The sequence below is a fragment of the Aphelocoma coerulescens genome, chromosome 5, assembly GCF_041296385.1.
Source record: "Aphelocoma coerulescens isolate FSJ_1873_10779 chromosome 5, UR_Acoe_1.0, whole genome shotgun sequence".
Taxonomy (NCBI): Eukaryota; Metazoa; Chordata; class Aves; order Passeriformes; family Corvidae; genus Aphelocoma; species Aphelocoma coerulescens.
This window is the reverse complement of record NC_091019.1, coordinates 51,127,824-51,148,543: the sequence shown is the minus strand read 5'-3', so window position 1 is coordinate 51,148,543 and position 20,720 is coordinate 51,127,824. Positions and strand designations below refer to the sequence as shown.

Sequence of the window (20,720 nt, the reverse complement as noted above, 5' to 3'; positions counted from 1 at the left end):
ATGATCTTGAAAATAGCTGTAATAGAAGTGACTTGTGTAGGAGTTAGTATTGATTAGTAAGAGTTGTTGCATTTTTATTTGAGACAAGCAAAGATTTTTTTTTTTTTCTTCAAAGGACCACATAATGTATTTGTTGGGTAAGTCCTGAGCAGAAAAGACTTATATGGCCTTGATGAGAGTGAACTCCCTCTTCTAAATTTAAATACAAAAATTACACTTCCTAAAACATTGATTTTTTAAAATGTATTTGTTTTTATAAATTACACTTCTAACACATTGGTTTTTTAAAATGTATTTGTTTTTATAAATGCTTTTGCCTTGCACAGTAACTAGGTTAATATTACCTTGAGTGCCTTTTTTTACTGTGCCTTGGTTTCTATGATCATTCTGGAAAAGTTAAGGCATACTCAGTAATGTAAAACTGGTATAGAAAGACACCATATACTTTTGTGGTAGATTGTCATAATGTCTTTTAAATCAAAATTGCTTTAAAAAAATTGCTGCTTCTGGATTTATAATTATTGAGGAGGAACCACTTTTATTTATTTATTATTATTTTATTATTATTATTATTAGTGTCTGTTTTAGGGGATCATATCTTCATTTCCTTTGTTTCTTCTCCTGACTAAAGGGGCTTAACCTGGACTATGTTTTCAGTATAATACTAGATGACATTAGTTTTTAATGCTTCATTTGAATTTTTTTTTGCCTCCCAAGGTCTCTGTCTTGAGAAGCTGCCAATATCTTCCTCAGCTAGCAATCTCCATGTGGACCGTGAACAAGAAATTGTTACATGCTATGAGAAGGCTGGGGATATTGCTCTCTTGTACCTCCAGGAGATAGAAAGGGTAAGCTGGGGTGATTTTCTTGATTGAAGAATTGTGTGGCTCATCTTTCATTGATGTGGTCTTACCAACATCTTGGTAACTCAACAAAAAGATGTCTGGTATTTCTTTTCATAAGAATTCAATGCACATTTACAATTTGACAATAAGTTAGTGTGCACTACTGGATGCCTGGCATCTATCCTTCTGACTGTTGTCTCATTCTGACCTCTTGGGAAACAGCACTAATTGCCAAAAAAGGGACAGAGCTCCTCTGAGCTACTCTATATATTTAAGATGCTGATCTATGGCCTCTTGTTACTCTGTGATAGTTCATTCAGAATCATGGGATTATGGTCTTTCAAACACATATGTTACAATATGTATGTTGCATGTATGTACTTACTAGCTGTTCAGATAATTCTTAAAAAGAATTTAATTCAAAATGAAGCTATGAAGATAGAAAATTAATCTTGTTGATGGTTTTTTTGAGCCAATAACATGACTGCGCCTAAATTCTCTTTTATAAACTAATTGACATAGTAGTCATATTCTGACATAACATTGTACCCGTCAGCAAGTTCAATGACATAGCAGCCAGAACAGTGACTGAAAGTGTGTTTCTTCAGCTGATAGGCACAGTTCTAGGGCAATGAAAAAGTCATCAGATATCATAGCCAGATAAACATATGATTTTGAAATATAGATGAACTTCAGATAACTCTCAATACTTTTATAAATTGAATCAGGAAAATGTTCTTGGATTTGATAGTCCATTTGTCATTTTTTCTCATTAATATATTCCTTACTGCATGTATGTATGAAACTGCAGTCACTGTCAGACTCTGGGGTACTAGATGTGTAGTAGACTTGGTTTTTATTAATGAAAGCTGTTATATCTGAGCTTCTCAACGTTAGACAAAATACAACAGGATATGGACAGTTCTGCAGAATATTAAGCAAGTTCCTGTACCTCCCTGCCTTTTAGAACTTACAGATTATGAATTATAAAAAGTTAAACTTAGGCTCTTCATTTGTTAGGAGCGTAACACTTCGTGATTTAAATGCTTCAAGCTTTTTCTGAATTTAAAGGGATACATAGGCTCTTTTATTTCCTCCTCTTGATTTCATTTACACCATTAACTTTTGTCTTCTGTTTGTTACCACTTAGCAAAAACCCTTAAGTGATATAAATGCTTTTTTAAAAGAAATTTGTGGTACCCTTTATTTCTAGGAGTTACACACTGTTGCTTTTTATTTAGTCTTTGAGGTACATTTGGGCAAAATGCAATATGCTTGGGGCTCTGTTCTTTGGCTTGTGAATGCTGTTAGAGTGAAGTGAGGTGACAATATCCATCTGATCCTCTTTTTCAGACTCATTGCTTGCACGCTTCAGGCCTGTCACCTGACAGCTGTCTTTGAAGGAGTTATAAGACACAGGGTCATGAAAAACAGAAGAAAGGGGAAAGAAAACTGATGGGATGGGGGAAAAAAAAGTAATTAACATTATTTTTAAAATGCATACAGGTTTTTATTTTCTGAGGGTTTTTGCTTGTTTTGTTGTCATCTTTTAGTGGCTGGTAGACTATGAATATGAAGGCAAATGAAAAATGATAACTCCACATTTTGACAGCATTTTTAATGCTGAGGTAAACAATTATTTCTAAAGAATTTTTTGGAAATCAGTCTGGACATGACTTTCAATCTTCTTACTGCTCTCTGCAACAGTCTTTTCTAGCCTAACAGGAGTTTTAGATTTTTGAATATCATCACCTCCTGCTACTGAACAAGGTTGCAAATGTGCTTTTTCATATTCCTCTCTTTCATATACCATTCTTCAAACAATTTCTGAATAAGTATTATAAAATTTTGCTTATCAGTATTTCTGCTTGGTAAATAAATTATCTTTAAGGGCCAAGAGCAAAAAGGTTGAAATTTAGGTAGCAATGGAGGTAAAGCTAGAAATGGTCTACTAGCCGCCACCTACAAATGGCAAAGATTTCTCCAACATTAAATATTAGCTTCCATGTAAAAGTACACAAACCTTGATTTTAAGTTTTTTTTCTAAATACACTTTTTTCCCCTTTTTCTTTTGCTCTCTTAGGTAATTAATGCCAATATACAAAACAGAAGCCCTAAGCCAGGGCCCACTGCACATGAACAAGAACTTGGTTTTTTTCTGGAAACAGGACTTCAAAGAGCACATGTTTTGTATTTCAAGAATGGGTGAGATTTGATTCTTCTTTTATTGTGTTTGGTTTTTTGCTTAGGTTTTGTATTTGTGATTTAACTGAGCATCATTTTTAGCAATTGTGGATTCTGTAATTATGAGATCCCTTATTAATAAAGCAGTAATTTTTTGATTAAAATAGTAAGGCTGCCCATATTGTATTTATTTACATATTGGAAAATTGTTTAGTCAAAGTATATTAAGCAGAAAGCATTTTATAGTTTTACTTACTAAATGTAAGAACTTGAAGTACCTTAAGTTTTAACTATTTGAAATTTACTCTATTATCAAACACTCTTAAAAGTAATTGTCAACATATTGAAACTCTTGATTTTTATAATTTTGATTTTGTATAATTTTTTTCCAAATCTCTTCAGTTATCACTTATTTTAATATTATGCTGCAGGATTAATGTGCATGAAGAGCAACAGTATGTATACAAGTATACAATCTTCATTGTACCTGCTCTGTAGATCCCTTTAGATTCTGCATGGGAGTTTCTTTATAATTTATTTTAAATAAGGCTTTGCTTAAAAGCCTAAAAATAAATTTGGTTACCACACAGAATGAGAAAAAGAATACAACTCTCTATTTTTAAGAACTTCAAAACTCGGCACAAATGGGTTTTAAGTACATTTCTGACATTTGTTGTAATCACATAGTTTAAAATTTTGTTCTTGGGGCTTCTTATTTCATTAGGAAAATGTGATTTTATTGAAATATTGGAAATCTTGATAGGACTACTATTTTGTACCAAAAATGTTCCATATTCTTTCAAATACGTAAACCAGAGATGCAGGAAATCGTGCAGTGTCTGTAAAGAGTTCGAGATTTTAATGTACTGAAGGTAGGGTAAAAAAAGGCTATCCAAGTTTTAACCTGTTCAGGGATTTCAACAGGGAAATGATCACTATGCTTTTGAAATCTTTCTTAAATATTGAAGTAGTGGTGCAATAACATGATCTGAAAGTTACACTTTAGTTCTGTTTTCATGATTCAATTGCAGGAGGAATGGAATGTTCTGAAAGCTAATTTTTTTCATTTACCAGAGCTAAAAATAAGATCTCTTTTTTCATGCCTGCACAAAAAAATAAATAAAATATAGTTACTGAAAAAATCCCAGTGGCAGTCATGGTTAAGAATAAGCTCGGTATTCCACATTTTAAAGAATGTTGATTGAAGGCCAGGGATGGAAATGGTGTCTACTGCTGATTGCTTTTACACACAACATGTCAGATTGAATGCACCATTTAAAGCAGGTTGTGATTAATGAAGAAAACAAAGAGCAACTGCACAAAAAAATTTATGCAGTGGATTGTTAAGGAGCATCCAGACGTAAGTGTTTCTCCTAGACCATATCAGCTGGTCTGGTGTGAACTTTGAAAGGTGATTTTATTCCATGTGCATTTTAATCCTTCCCAGTGAAGTTGTTGGTGATTTTGTTAACTCCTACATAAGCATATAATTTTTTTGCTGTCTTTGGTACAGTGATCCCTTGCAGTTTATAAGCTAGTTACACATTATATATAGAATTTTGAATTTCTTTGTCTAGTTCCATTGGCCAGTGGTACTTTTTTTGTGGTATGATAGGAAGTAAGGTGTTAGGAAAAATAGCTCCATGACAATCATTATTTTATATATTCCTGCTGTTACATCCATTAGTTTCCTTCCTTAATTCAGTCAATCACAGTTCTTTCAATATTTTCTAATATGGTCATTGTTCCAGGCCGCTTGTAGTGTGGCTGCTTTTAGGGATTGCTTTCTTAATTTTTTTCATTTTTTAACTTCAGTTTACCAGAACTGAAGAGAACTTTAAATATATACTTTTTCTAATAGGTATAAATTTAATTTATAGCCTTCTTTTTCATGCATCTATTTTAAGGATGTTTTGTCTCATTTTTAAATGTGTCATCCCTCTTGATGTTAGGTTTATAGAAAGTAGGTTTGAGATCTTTCCAGTAAGCTTTGCAACATACTTCAAGTTTTAATGTAATCTAAAATAATTTTTGTACATGGATGTCAGTTTCAAACTAGAAAAGAAAATAAGATAACTTTTATACGAGCTGGAAGACCATAATTTCAGCAGTAACTTAGGGAGTATTGCTGCCTACCCATAAAGTTGGTTGATCTACTTCAAATTTCCCTTTTGTTTGTTAACTGTACAAAGATTTTCTTTTAAGTTGAACAATCAAGTTTTTGTAGAGGTTTAAGTGATTATGTTGCAGATATGCATTATCTTGTATGAAAAGCTAGGAAGTGTTTGAAACTTAACTTAGCCTTTCTGCTAAGTGGTGATATTTTGAAAATACATGGAAATGCAATTAGCTAAAAAAAAAAAAAAAGTTGAAGTGGAAATAGTCTGAACCAGAAAAGTGTTCATTTAGTGCTGTTGAGACACAAAACTGAAATGAATGGTTTCTTCTGAAGCATACAGAATTTCATTAAAGAAACAAACTACATACCCATTTTTCACTTGGGAAATGAGGAACATTTCAGCTTGGAAATGCGTAACAAGGAAGTTGATGAAGTTTTTCTAAAACTTGGGGTAGGGTTTGTGTATTTTTTAAAAAACATTCTGAAATACGTAACTTTACATGTCTTTCAGGCTGATTGCATAATTTGTGTAGTAGTTGCTTTGTAATATCATATTGAAGGAGTTCAAAGTTCTGATGTTTTTCCAAGAAAAGCTGTGAGCACAGGAGCTTTGACATTAGTATTTAACATAGCTGTTTTCAAGTAGAATGCCCTTGAGAAAGAGAGGTCAGCTGTTTATGTACCCAGTGTTTCTTCAATCCTACTATTTGCTTTGTATTCATGTTATGAGGTTTACAAATTAATTTTGTCTTTTTTATGGTTTTTATTTTTGAGGTAATGTTCACAAATATACTGGAAGTGTATGCTCTTGAAGTAAAATGGCGTTCTGGTTGAAGTTTAAAATCAGTAGGCCATCATGTGAAAACCAGACTTACCTAACTTTCAGAGCTATTTTTTTTGGCTTATTGTACACCTCCTCCAAGGATATTGCTCTGGATCCAGACTGCAATTTGGTCTAGTCTCCATCATGGTTCACATACTTAGTTAAAGCCTGAGGATCCTGGAGAAGATCTGTAGTCCTCATGGGGCCTTTACCCATGCTGGCACAGCCACAGTGAAGCAAGACATTCCCAGTCTCCTCCAGCAAGTTGTTATGTATAGACTGGCTTCGTCTCCATAGAAAATTAGCCCTGAAAAAAGTAATTAAAAAGATCAACCAATTTTTCTCATTTTTTCATATAATTGATATACTTGATTTATATTGGCTTTAAATGTTTGACAAGCACATCAAAAAGCCCTACTTAGAGTATGGGATTTATCTATGTAGAATTTCTTTTACCTGTTTTTGTCTTTTCACTATAGCATATAACAGAAATAGCATAAGAATATTGCTCTCTTTCTGGTAAGGGAGGAACAGTGGATGAGAGCCAATCTTGCTCTCTTTCTGGTAAGGGAGGAACAGTGGATGAGAGCCAATCTGTAGGTGCTTCTATTCCACATGTGTATCTGTACAGTGCTCACAACTATGGATTTTAGAGTGATGAAACCCATGAGAAAAGGATTTATGGAAATGCTTGACATAAATGCACATGAACATCCTGTAAGATCAGCTCTACTGTATTAGAATGCAGTGCTAGATACCTATCACACTGCATCTCTTGAGATCTTGTTGCACATCCTACATCAGGCTCAAAACAAGTTGGTGTTTAAGAGTAGAAAGTAAGATGTAAGCATTGAAATCCTACAAAGTATCATATTCCTTATATGTAAAATATCACTGCTGTATATTGGAAAGCAAGCAAGATCACTTCTGTTGCAGTTTTCAAAACAGCTTTTTTCTCTATATACCTGCTTTCATGTTTGTGTAGTTAGGAAGGTAATGCAAGAATATATTCAAGATAGGAACAAAAATCACTGCTCTGTGATTCCTAGCAAAAATAAGTTTTCAAAGGATACTTTATTTAATCTGCCATATCAGAAGCTTTCCTCATCCTTATTTCCAATACCTTACCTCTTAGTTTTCACTGAAAAAACTTTATTTGAACATGAGAGGAAGTTATTATTCCCTCAGATATTCAAGATAAAATCATCCATTATGAATGCTTTCTTTCAAACCTTACTGTATGTTTATTGCTCAGAATTGTGTCTTAGCTTCAAGAGTTTAAAATAAGATTCCATTGTGAAGTTACAGGTAGGAAACCTGGCAGTGTTATAGGGAAGACTAAAGTGGAAATAAACATGAAGGAATCGCTTTTATTCAAAATCTTATCAACTTTTGTAATAACTAGTTATACAAAGAACAATGAAAGAGTAATGTCAGTATCTGAGTTGATGTTCAAGGTTGATACTCTTAATAATTTGTGATTGGAATTCTGACTCCAGCCCACTTTTTCCAAGAAGATATGTAGCATTTTTTAGCCCATGTACTACATGTCTTGCTGATGGTGGCTGTTGATTGCATTTGCAAGCATCAGATTGTAGCTTTTGGTTTTATGATGAGTTGTGATGGCTGGCAAACAAAATTGGATCCTCAGTCTGGGGAGTTATTATTTTGTACACTTCCCTTACTCCCCTCAAAATGCTCATTTTACTGCTGTAGTTAATGCTCTTGTTTTTCCACTGTAAAGAGGAGTTACACTGCTAGCATGCATTTTTCTTGTTTGCCTTTTGCTGGTTCTGGTGCTTGTTTGGTTCTTCTGTGGAGTCTTCTTGTTCTCAAAGAAATCTTGTCTTTCTCTCATTCTGGTGAGAAGAATTGATTCATTGGAAGGTGTGATAATGGCTGGTGTGGCTGTCAGAAATGAGATAGGACCATGGCAAGTGAGCATAGGAAGATATCAAGAAGGAAGAATGATGGAAAAAGGGAACAAACACTAAGAGATGGGAATGGGGAGGATGAGATCTTCCCCTTTAGGTAGTGAGCCATTAGGTGGACTACCTACCAGTGGAACTGCAGTCTGGGCAGTGTTTTCATTTTGAATGCATGAATGCCAGAATTGCTGCTTGATTGGGCTTTTTCAAATACTTAAGCTTGTGTAGCTCTAATGGCACACTGAAGATGTTTTATTTATAAGCTCAAACAGCAGTTAAGAACTTTCAAACATCAAGCAAATATGATCTTCTGTAGTGAATTTGAGAAATCTGGGATTTTTCTTTCTACATCAGGTAACAATGGATAAAATGAGAAGTGTGCCATGAACTTTTTTTTTAAGTAGGTTTAAAAAAAACAAAAGAGTAGATTCTGCCAGGAAATTAGGGATTTTCTACATTTTATTCAGAAAATAATGCCCTGTGTTAATTAATGTTTTGTGAAAATTGTATCGATTGTGGGTGTACTGAGAGTGTAAGTATGAAAGGAAGAGAGTGAAAACAGAACTGTCTGAAGTTGCAAGTATGTTGCCTCTCATAGATCAATATCTAAACGCATCCCAGGGTCTTTTTTTAATTGTGGGTTAAGTTATACTTCTTCTCCACCCTCTTAAATGTGAACAGAAGACAGACACAGACATTAATCACAATCATCCAAAGCACCATCCATTGTGCAGAGTATGTAGCCTTGTCCATTTGGGCAGGCCTTTTGTTAAAGTTATGGAAGAGAGCCATAGAATTGCAGTCCTAATTAATTTTCTTTTTAGTTCATCTCGTAGGGCTGTACAAAGCACGATGGTAAACAGCATACCTCAGTATTAGGATGTTCTGTTACTGCTTAAGAGTTAATCTCTTGATTTGTCACATTTCTTGCGTTTTTGCTTATGTAGTAACTTATTTTGATGTGAAATTGTTTCCGGCCTTAATACTGTGTAAATGACTCTTAATTGGCTAAAACAAATTAGTTAGAGTGTATGGATTTTAATCCTTATGTTTTTTTGTAAACATGTCAGTTATACTGAAGTTACTAGAATGTCACTGTTCTGATTGGCATGCATATTAAGAGTTTTGGCTGCCCTTACTCCTTACCTTTAAAATAATTCCTTTCTTTACTTTCATATTTGAGTTTTTGGGAGAAAAAACCAAACTTTAAAACTTACAGCGTACCTATGAGTTTACAAACATTGCATTTCTCTTTCTAAATATAGACAGAAAGAGAGAGAAAACACAAGAGAAGGTGGGAAGTGAGGTCAATCTTGTATGAGAATAATTAATTAGGTTCTAACATGAATTGTTGTGGCTTAGGGTGCAAATACATAGACACAAGGATGCAAATAGGCCCTAAAGGCATGTCTATATGGACTTTCATTAGATCTTGGTTCTCAGCCTAACTGGCAGAGTGCTACTTAAAGAGTCAAAGTAAGGTTTTTTTTTTTTCCTTGAAGATTTAAAGCATCAAACATTCAATTATCTTTAAAAATGAGGAAAATGCAATTCAAAGGAGTTGCTTTGAGCATGTTCTGACAGGAGGCAGTCATATAAACACACGTATGTAACTATCAGTGTCCATCTGTGGGCTGTCTTTGTCTTGTCTGAAATCACTGAAAATGTGTCAGTTACAAGTGAACGTTAATGTACCTAAAATCCCTTGTCCCATGGAAGAAAGGGATCTCAAAGTCATTTACAGACACTGTGGGACATTGCTGTCTAAGTTAATGTGCCCTTTTGCTCTGGCATTCAATCAGCACAGTGGGAGCTGCTGACATGAAGGCACATTGTAGCGAAAAGCAGGTAAAAGCTGTGTGTGTCCTAGGCTAAGAAGGAAAACCATGTGCCAGAATAGCCACCACTCTTCTCCTCAATGTTACAAAATGTTAACAAATACAGGAAATGTACTTTGCTAAAAGCAGTACGGTGTGGAGATCTACCATATTATTCATGGTGCATTTTGCTTCATTTCTTGTCTCTCAAAGCATTTAACTCGATTTTAGGGTGATTTAGATTGTAGTTTTGAAGTCCGTTTTTTATTAAATTTCACGTAGAAGATGCTTGACAAGTCTGTTTTGTGTTTGTGTTGACTTGTGCAGTGGATAACTGTTAAATGCTTTATGAAGCAAAAGCTAATTCTGTATTTTAACTGCTTTTTTTTCCTTGTACAATCTTACTGCTTTTTCCATGATACAGTAGAACTTCAGTCACAATTTTCAGTCCCTTGCAGATGCTTAAAAAAGTGTGATAGGTAACTAATAGCAACCTGTCATGAAGTGTTTAAGGGCTTGTGAAAGTTGCATGCTTTTCATAAAGTGTTTTGTTATTGTTCTTGTAACACATCAAAAGACATAAACTACATATGGAAAAAAATGCCCATTACTAAAATTTCATGAAGTTAATTGTGATTTGAAGTTCTACTACATAGTATATGTTTCATCTGCACTGGGAAAATAAAAGTTCAAGCTGACAAGTTCTTACTCATAACTCTGTTTCGACAATTTTGCAGGGAGCATTTCAGTTTTTCGGTGTCTGCTTTGTTTGGTTGGGGTTTTCTTTCTTGGTTTGTTGTTTCTTTTTTTTTTTTTTTAATTTTTTTAAATTTTCTTTTTAAAAATCTTGTTATAAGGATACATTTGTGACTTTGCAATACAGTCTTTGAGAAAGAACTCCATTAATGGGAAATACACACTTAGACCAGAGGACTTAAAGCTGGGATTCCAGTGGACTGGTTTTGGCTCTCTAAAATATTTGGAATGTGGTATTACTGAATGATATGCATTTTGGCTTTCCAAAGGTGTTGTATGTATCCAGCTTCCAATGAGTTTGGAGGTTTTCTTGAAATTTAGCCTAATGACTATCTGTCCTTCATTAGTGTATGAAGTTGGTGTAATAGTCATCAGCTATTGAGGCCTGCCTGTGTGAAATGTATAAATCAATATAGTCTTCCACACAGCCGTTTTCATGTAGATGTTTACACAAGATACGTTTTCTTCACTATGTACTCGCTGGTCACTCTATGGTCAAGCTCTGCTGTAGCATGTGGGCTTTTTACAAACAATTTTTATTTCTTGTGTGATTGGTGATTATTTCTTTTTAGACAACTGGTTATACTTTGGCATAACTTTCAAGCTGTTCATACAGGTTTTGTTATTTGGAAATGCTACTTCTTTTAAAATGAGCTTTTATATAAAATTATTTTAGAAGGTGAACTTGTGCCAATGAGATGATGTCATGCTAGTGAAAGATGTGTGGAAACTAAAGTTTCTGAAATATTCTGATAATCCTTTATTATGTAAAACAGAACAGAGATGAGTGCTGTCATGTAATCTGAAGAGTAAAATAAATGAGTAGGTCTCTAGGTAAAGTGATAGGAGTACTACAGTCCTATAGCAAGATCTCTTGCTTCACACACTAGTTTCAGGTATTCTGCAACTAAATTGAAAGAAATATCTGTATAAAAATGCTGGCTTTATTTGAATTTGTGTGGAGTTGCAGCTCAAAAGATCGGTATTATAAATATATTTTTAAAGAAAGACAGCAAACTAAGGAAGGCAGTTTTAACATCTGATTTATAGTGCAGTGCAATAGTGTTTTTACTTACAGAAAGCTTACACAGTATGAAATAGTTCTTGTCTCTTTGGGCTCTGTCTTGGGTAAATGCTATTCAACTTGCCCATAACATCACACCTTAAGACAATATGTGATGTAACAGCAATGATTTGAGACAAATTACACTTTTGATCAAATATTTTGTTTCTTGACTAAACTTCAAATAGTGAAATAGTTGTCCTATTGTTGTGTTCAGGTTGCAGAATTCAGTTGTTCAGGTCAGCAAAAAGCTAACCCAGTCCTTCACCAGTTCAAAGACAAATTGTATTAGTATAAAATAAAATACTCTCAACTGCTTTTATGTGCAATAAAACCTCCAAACAATTGATAAAGAGATGAGAAAAAAGGTAAAGCTGTAAGATCATTCAATATAATCTATTGTTTGAGAAGAAAGTTCAGATCTGCTAAGATTGTTAGTATCAATGATGCCTCTGAGGATCTTCAATCTCTGCAAAAGCTGTTTGGGCAGCACATGTTAAAGAAGTGTAGATGGAGAAACTTGAATTGCAGAAGCCACATGAAAAGCCAGTCAGTCAAGAACAGAACACTGATCCCCCAGTTCTCTTCTGGCCACAATGTGTTTGTGTTCTTTCCCTTCTGAAAAGGAGTTCAAAATTTTATGTTTTATATTGCTTTCAGGGTTACAAGATTTACTCATTTTTAGTCTCCCTGTTTTAAGATGTCAAGAGGCAGCTAAAATGGATTTTTTTTTCAAAGTTTGTACTTGAAGCCTAATGTAATTGACAACTAAAACGATTGTAGCAAAGAGAACAACTTAGTTTTTTCTTTTTGAGGTGGTTGCTTCTTACTTTTTTCCTTGCCTTCCCTTGAACTATCTACTGATCATGAAAATGTCCCTGTTTTCAATAAACTGTCAAGGAGTGTTGTTATAGTAATCAGTGTTGAGGTTCCCAGATGAATATGTATCTATATCTATATCTCTATATATCTATCTCACAGAAAGGCAATGAGGCTATGAAGGGAAAAAAAGAAAGTAGCATGGATTTTCACAACTTTACTGAGAAATATTTTAAGGCATTACTTCATCCAAGTTGGAATAGTGTCAAATTCTATGTTTATATACAGGAACTTGACAAGAGGAGTTGGTAGATTTAGAGAGTTACTAAGAGCTGTTGAAACAAGAACTACACAAAACCTGCGAATGGTAAGTTATATTAAACCACTTTCCTATTGTAGCATCTGAATTTCGGTGGGCAGGGAAAGCATAAAAATAATGGATGAGTTAGAGAAAAATAGTCAGATACATAGCATATTGATAAGGACCTGGTATCCAACACTGTCTAAGGTTAAATTTCCTGGCTTAAGGGAATGATTAAAGTAAGGAATGTTTGGTACCCAGTCTCTCCCCTATTTTTTCCTATATGTTATCATTAGAACCTGACTGGTCTCTGATTGACCATGTTTTCAACCTTGATTATAATTGCCCTATTTATGAGTCAATGTCGTTTCATGTTTTCGTAAGGTAGTGGGGGTGAGAAAAGAGTGCATAATTTTTGTGTGGTTTCTATTAAGCTGAAGGCTATCAATTTATAAAGCCTCTTAAAGGAAAACCATAGAAACAAAATCATGAAGATTTGTTACTTATATTGTCAGAAATTTGAATCTTTTATATAATAAAAAGTCTGGGCCTTTAAAACTTCCAAACTGGTAGTAAGGAAGGTAAGTGGTTTCTTAATTCATTCAGTAACTGATTCCTAGTAAATATATTTAAATTATTTAAAAATAGACTTTCAATGGACAGGGATAATATTGCAAATTTTAATAAAAAAGATGAAGGGCTTCTTATGGTATAGAAGTTAAGGTGGAAGATGCAGATCGTATGGTGCTGTCTGTGACTTAAACATTACACATCTGTTTTTGGGAAACATTACTGGGAAATTCTGCCAATTCTGATGCAAATCTAGATCTTGCCTTCTTTCTACTGCCCTGGTAGAAAATCTTTGATTTTTCATCATTGTGATATGTAGCTGTGCAGGTTCTATTGCATGTGTATGAAATATTAAAGAGGAGATTAACTTGATAGTTATGGATTATAGGATGACTTAAAAGCTTTAAATTAGTATTATTTAATTAAAAATATTTATGTAAGTATTTCTACAGTTAAATATATGGTGACAGTCAAAATAAACCTTTTCATGCTGATTTTCAACCTTGTTTCACTCTTGCTGAACTTTAACAGTAGCTAACACCAGCACCTTCAAGTACTAGTTGTCAGAAGCCCCATTCAGCCCACAAACCACAACTGTCTGTGGTGACCTGACCTTGTCTGGCTGCCAGATGCCCACCCAGCTGCCCTCAAACTCCCCTTCCTTAACACATGGGGAGAAAATAAGCTAGAAAACATCTGAGGTCTGAGATAAAGGCAGGGAGTTTGCTTACCAGTTACTGTCACAGGCAAAACAGGCTCTTCTTGGAGGAAATTAACTTAATTTATTGTCATTTAAAAGAGAGTGGGATCATGAGAAACAAAGACAAAAACTAAAACACCTTTCCCCCCCCCCACCCCCTTTTTCTCAGGTTCAACTTCAGTCTTTGACTTCTGACTCTTCTACCTCCTCTCCCTACCCTCCCATTCCCTGAGTGGTGCATGAGGGGTGGAGGGTTGTGGTGAGTTCCTCTCTGCTGCTCCTTACTCCTCACACTTTTCCCCTGCTCCAGCATGGGGTCCCTACATTGGGCTGTAGTTCCTTCAGGGAGTATCATTGTTTCACCATGGTTCTCTTAGCAGGCTGCAGTGTGGACAGCTGCTCCTCTGTGGTCTCTGTCATGCAAGATGCTCTGTCAAGCAACTGCTCCAGGTCTATAGAGGCTGATGCCATCAAGGCAGTAGAGGTTATTGAGCATCTTAGGTTATTGATTGTCTCAGGAGCAGCAATTGGGTTGTTTATACTTCAGAAGTATCTGAATTTAACTAATAAAATTGAAAAATTGTTATTGCCATTATTTTTCTTTGTGTTTAGAGAATTGAACTGGGTACTTTTACCTGTTAAACAGCATCATGCCTGTTTTTTTGGATGTTGTGGAATAAAAAAATATATTCTGTATAAGTAGTCTTTATTAGAAAAAATCTGAACATTTTTTAAGAGTTTGTATTCAGCATTTCTAGGGAAAATATCTATCTTTTGCTTTTACAGACAATAGCAAGACAACTTGCAGAAATTTTGTTACGAGGTATGTGTGAACAGAGTTACTGGAATCCACTGGAAGATCCTCCTCACCAATCACCCCTCGATGATCCACTTCGAAAGGGTTCAAATACTAAGAATTATGCGCTCAGTAGAAGACCACGGGTATACACTGGAGAAAAGTATGGCTGAGTTTCTACCTCTTTTGTTTCTGTAACTGCAGTTGTTACCCAGTGCACTGGGTAATTTAGTTTATATTTTTGAAAACGTGGAAGGAATTTGGCAGTGTGAATGGGAATGTTTCCCATGCTGTGTAGACAGATAGATAGATGCTCTGAAGAGACCTAGGGAAGAAACATGGTTCTCCAAGTGGAAGTTTGCACTGTATACATTAGACCTTTTGTTTTCAGTTGTAGAAATTTTGGTAGAAATTGTAGAAATTTTTTCTTTCTTTTCTATTCTGGTGTATATGATACACTCATCTTTTATTATGCATGGGGTACAAAAGAAAACATGAACTGGATGGAAAATCCGATATTGAACATTTTAAAAGTTGTGTGCTGCTTCTAGGCATCTATCCTGCTTTATCATAGAAAGGAAAGATTCAGCAATATGGTCAAGTTGGTCCAGGAAGCATTGTGAAAAAACAAAACATATCTAGAAATTTATCTAGCAGTTTCAAAGGTAGTTTATTTCCCAAGGCAGCTACCTTACAGCTAATCATCTTAGATGAGTTTTGGCACTTCTTTATGATGCCACCTTTTTGTTTAGTATTAATCTTCCATTGAATCAGGTAAGTGATACTTTTTGGATCATTTTTATGTGGTATATCTCATAGTGAATTCTGGAGTAGCTATGGTGTGTTTCTTCCTTCTTGAAAATGTAACTTTTTTCTCCAAACCAATCACCATTAGGGTTAGTATTAGATACAGATAGCTGTTTCCTTGAATTTGAAATTTTTCTTAGAAGTTAATAGCTCTGATCCCCAGACACCCCTTCCAGCCTCAACTGTTCAGTGATTTTGTGAAATCACTATGATCTGGGAATATCTTATGAGATCACATTGTCTGTTCCATGGGAAATTTTTGACCCTCTTTCTTCAAAAAAAGTATTATTATTATTTTATTATTATTATTATTATTGTTTTTTGTTTATATTGTTGTCCATCTGGATTAAAAGTCAGGCTTTGTGGGATTGTAATTTCAATCTTGTCTGACTAGCTCTGGGATGTGAAGTTATTAAAAGCAGTCTGTTGAGCTTTAAGAAGAGATGCAGGCACAGAGTTGAACAATTTACCAGAACAACTAACTGTGTTTCCCTGCAAGTACATGATTAATAAACTGTACATGCAGGCAGCCTGTTTTTGTATAAAGGAAATACCTTTTTTTGTGAATACATCTTGATCACTGCTCTTAGAAGTGCATTTATTGCCCAGACATGAGGAAATCTCTTTTATGCAGCCTTAATTATTTTCTTACTCAAACTACTTGGTATTGCACAGCAAATCCTAAAGAACAGTCTGTTCCTCTCTTACAGCATATATGCCTTATTAGTTAACATGAAAGCTTTTTTCCATAAAGTGACCTTGTTATGTGCCAAAGAGTCTGCTTCTGTGGCAGATTGATTATAGAAGTAGCCCTGCTTACATAATGGAGGGATGTTTTGTTTTAGTGTTCACAGTATCTTTATATTGTAACATAAATGCGTGCAGTATGACACCATTTTGAGTTGTTTAGCTGTATTTATTGCAGATTTCCATTAAGGAATATTTTGCACAGCAGCAAGCCCACACAATTATGGTGCCTTTACTATTATTAAGCAGAATGGCCTTTATCTTCAAAGACTTCTAGCAATTCTCCTTCCTGGATCAAGAATAGTTACAGCAGGTTTCTTGGGCTCAGTCTTTCAAACTTATGTTCTCCATTCTCAACTCATCCTTCATAGCAACATGCTTCCTGCAAAAGTGGGGCTTTGTTCAGTTTAGCTCTCTCGTTCTTGGGATGTGCAGGTAAGGAGTTCCACAATTTCAACGGAGCATGTAATTAAGTCCTTTCATCACATCAGACTGGTTAATACTATACCACATAAAATATGTCCAGCCAAGTATCTCATCTCCAGTAGTGATTGAAAGCAAGTATCAAAGACAATGAATAGCAAGACAGATATGTAGGAAATCTTTTCCTAGATATTGTTCTGACCACCAAAACTGACTCCACAATGCACTGTTTTTTTTCTATGTTGCCTGACATTAGATAACTGCATTGTGTTCTTTTGAGGATTATGGGTGTGATTTGGCTAATAGCATTTATGATTTTGTAGATCTCTGTGTAATTACCTCTTCAGTTTTCTTTAATAAGTTCTTCAACTGAGCATAACTTTCATGGTTTGCCTTTGGTTCATAGCCATGTCATGCTTTTGGTTGCCTCTTTTGCTCTGCCCTGTTACATTGAAATTAGTTTACTCACGTGCCTGCCTCTATCAGGAGACACAGAAAATGTCTGAGTTCAGCCAACTTAACTGAGCTTTTTGCTTAGACGGGTCAAGGAAATTTCTCACTAATTTCTGCACAGAGAGGATCTTCACTGTTTGAGACAAACATCAATAAATCTATGAAAATGTGTTTGAAATTGCAAGAGAAAATAATGTTTGCTTTTGTTTTGATAAGTGACTTTTTAGTGGTTCTTTTTGGGGCAACATCCTTTCTTTCTCTGAGAAAGTAATTTCTCCAGGAGCTCTTTCCAATCATTATTCTGCGTTCTGGGTGCCATTGTCAGTTGGTCAGGTTAAATCTTCTTCCAAGCTGTTAAATTCTGCATAGAAGAGTGGATTGTTAAATAAGGAGCGCTCTGATGCTTCCTCATTGCTCCTCATTCCTCATCGTGGGTGGTTCTTGTTCACGAATAACTGTGTTTTGAAATTTTTTTGTTATGTAATAATAAAAATGTATTCTAAGATTTAGAATACTCTTAAAAATCTGGTGAGCAGTTGCATTGATTAAAAAATAAAAATACAACAACAGAGCAGCTGCCCTGGGGTCTTAGCTGTTTTATATTACCACAGTACGTTAACAATGTTGCTTTCAAACTGCCTGGAGTTCAGATGTGTTTTAGTTTCCATTTTCTTTCAGGCATTTAATTACTGCTTATATTTCTAGTGCTTTAAAAAAACCCCAAAAGATGTTTTAATGTCAGACAAGTTTTGTTTCCTGTCTATAATGTATTGTAGTTTAAACACCCTTAGGACCGTAAGAATTGATTATTAACAGCAAATTATTTTCTACATTTAAACAGTTAACTGTGAAACTAATGGTCTGAATTAACAGGAAATAGTACTTGTGCTAATTCAGAAATAGTTTAGAGGAAGAAATCTGAAGAGATAAAACATAGTCACTGATTTGGGGGAATTTTTTATGTGTATGAGAATGGATGAATGAATTCCTGCCAGTCAGGTACCCACTGCAGATTACTGCTGTCTGTTCACCAGCATAGAAGCGTGTTCAGAAAGCATCCAGTGTTCAGAGAAAGCAGTAAAGTCTGGAAACTAGTCCTATGCAGACCTTCAGCATTAAGTTAAAAGGAAGTGTGCTTCATTACAAACAAATAATTCTATTGCTTGGAAGTAAGAGTGGTTATGGCAAGCAGGTGGAGATTGTCATGGCTCTATTTAAAAATATTCATAGCTATTGAATGCATCAGGAAAAAATTCTCAAGCATATCTCATGAAAGACTGATAGAAGTATTTCTCTACATACTGCCTAAAACACAAAAGTTCTCCTGTTCTTGTTCGACAGTTTCCTCTTGCCAGCATTTGAGTCAGTGATGTAGATTCAGCTCAGACAGATTACGTGTAAGAGGCTAATTAAACTATGGGTTTAGTGTTTACAGTTGTCAAATTATGTTCAATTTTGGAGTCTTTGAATGAGTCCAACTCATTCCACTAGCTTCCACTCATACCACTAGCTGTGGTAGTTTTGTTCATTTATTGTGTTCAGACAACTTTTCTGAAATGAAAATATAGAGCATTGCAAAGAAATGCATTTTAACCAATTGATTTTTCTATGCAAGTTACTTTCTGTTTTCTTTTCTGGACATTTTCCAGTTTTTACAGTGCTTTTAATATATATGTGTGAACTACTCATGAAAGTAATGTGTTCTGCTTAAATAATTAAATTCTCGTTTTGAACAGCATCTTCTGTCCTCAAGAAAATACAGAAGAAGCCTTACTGTTGCTGCTTATTAGTGAATCCATGGTAGGTAAAATAGAGTGAATGTGCATGTGCTGTGTGTGTTTTCCTTATTTTGTTTTTTATGTTTTTAAATTAAAACAGGACATTCCCCCCCGCAAAATGCTTTACTTTGCCTTGTCTCTCATTTTGTGTTAGGAAAGCGGGCAGTTATTACTGAAACTCAAGTTTTTGTGCCTCTGAGGCAGCCAGATGAGGTCTGCAAGTGTTCTGGAGTTTTTCTCCTTTGGACTGGCTGTACCTCGCCTCCTTCCAGCCATAGGCAGGTGAACAAGTCCGGTCTTTCATTTGACATCACTTACCAGTATGAACCACTGTTATACCAGCTGGTTGCTATTCAGACAGACACAAAATCTAAGTTATTTTTGTTGTAAAAAGCAAATCAAAAACTACTAGAAGAGCATAATAAACATCGCCAAAAAGTACCTTCCATTGTGCATTAAACTTCAGTCACTCAAATTTGTAAATGATTTTTGATGATACTGACATTCCGTCTTTGCTACTGGTTTATTTTTTTTTAAATGTCCCCATTTCCTCAATAAATGATTCCTTTCAATGGTCTACTTGTGCCCTTTATCAGCCTGCTATATTTTCTGCTAGCCATCAATCAACTGCCACGTACTGACACTCTCATACCTTGTCAGTTTTATGTTCTCACGTAAAATGAAGTGCTGGAGCTTTTGCTGGTTTTTTTAACTGGGAGGATGAAACTTCTACAATCTCAGGCATCATGCAGTCTGTCTCACTGCACATCAGTGAGATGCAGTCTTTTAAGTTCTATAGATGGTTCAAATGCTTACATGTTTTGGCATAATTTCTGTTTTGCTACAGTTAAATAGGATCAGAACATTTTAGTGAACATTGTCCTAGTTTAACTGTTTTAAAGTGGCAGAAACTTACATTGTAGTGCTAACTACTTTCCTCCTTCCTAGTGATCTGCCTTGAAATATTCATGACAGAATTTAGAAATTCTGTCTAGATTCTGATTCTCAGAATACAGAAAAATCAACTGGGCAAAGATTTTCACGAATCATATGTTGGTTTTGCTGCAGCATATACTTACCACTGAGAGGTGCTGCCTGTGCCTCTGTAATGTGCCTGAGCAGCAGTGAAGATGTACAGAATTCTGATGTGAACTGTGGTCTTGATGTGAAGTGAAAGCAGTCCCAGTTCTGCAAGATTGGACTACAGATTGCTGTGTTTGCATGTGTAGTTCCTTACATATCATTAAGAAGCCAAAAACCAAATTAAAAGTACTGCCTTGTTAAGTGTCATTTCAGGTTACTTACAGCTTTTCCTTTGTGAATTAGCTCTGCCTAATTATATCAAATGCTGTCACTGTAGAGCATATACCTTTAGCAAGCTTTCAATTTTTTTCTTTTTTTACAGTAATTATTGCAGGTTATTTCAGGCAAAAGAGTTTGTTTCGGGGGAGTATAAAATCTTTGACATGATTGACTTACTTTGGCTAAGTTATTTGTTCAAATTAGTTTTGGAGGAGGGAAAGGGGAAGATTAAGCATAAAAATATTCATCATTACAAACTTACCTTTCTGAGAGTTGAGACCTGTTATTCCAGCTTCAGTGCATGTTAACTTTCTAGCTGTAGTAGTTGTGAAGTAGTATGTGATTTATGATTCTGAAACCAATATTGGGGAAAGAAGGAACACTTAGAGAAGACTGAGTAATCATTGCTGTTTTGATATGCTATTGTGTTATTAAAGTAGTATGATCCCTTACTTTCATTGTCTGTGAATTAGTAAGAAAAAGCCCTAT

The 20,720-nt window shown here is 35.0% G+C and overlaps 1 protein-coding gene across 2 annotated transcripts in view; it reads left to right on the top strand.

Annotated features, from left to right (window-relative positions):
• The window catches only part of TTC7B (tetratricopeptide repeat domain 7B), a 130,240-nt gene that overhangs the window by 32,700 nt on the left and 76,820 nt on the right, over window positions 1-20,720 (top strand). For both annotated transcript variants that reach the window (XM_069018067.1, XM_069018068.1), the window contains exons 4-8: window positions 718-848; window positions 2,929-3,050; window positions 12,643-12,721; window positions 14,712-14,884; window positions 18,888-18,951. In XM_069018067.1, coding sequence (XP_068874168.1) covers window positions 718-848; window positions 2,929-3,050; window positions 12,643-12,721; window positions 14,712-14,884; window positions 18,888-18,951 — 569 coding nt within the window. The remainder of the gene's footprint in view (window positions 1-717; window positions 849-2,928; window positions 3,051-12,642; window positions 12,722-14,711; window positions 14,885-18,887; window positions 18,952-20,720) is intronic.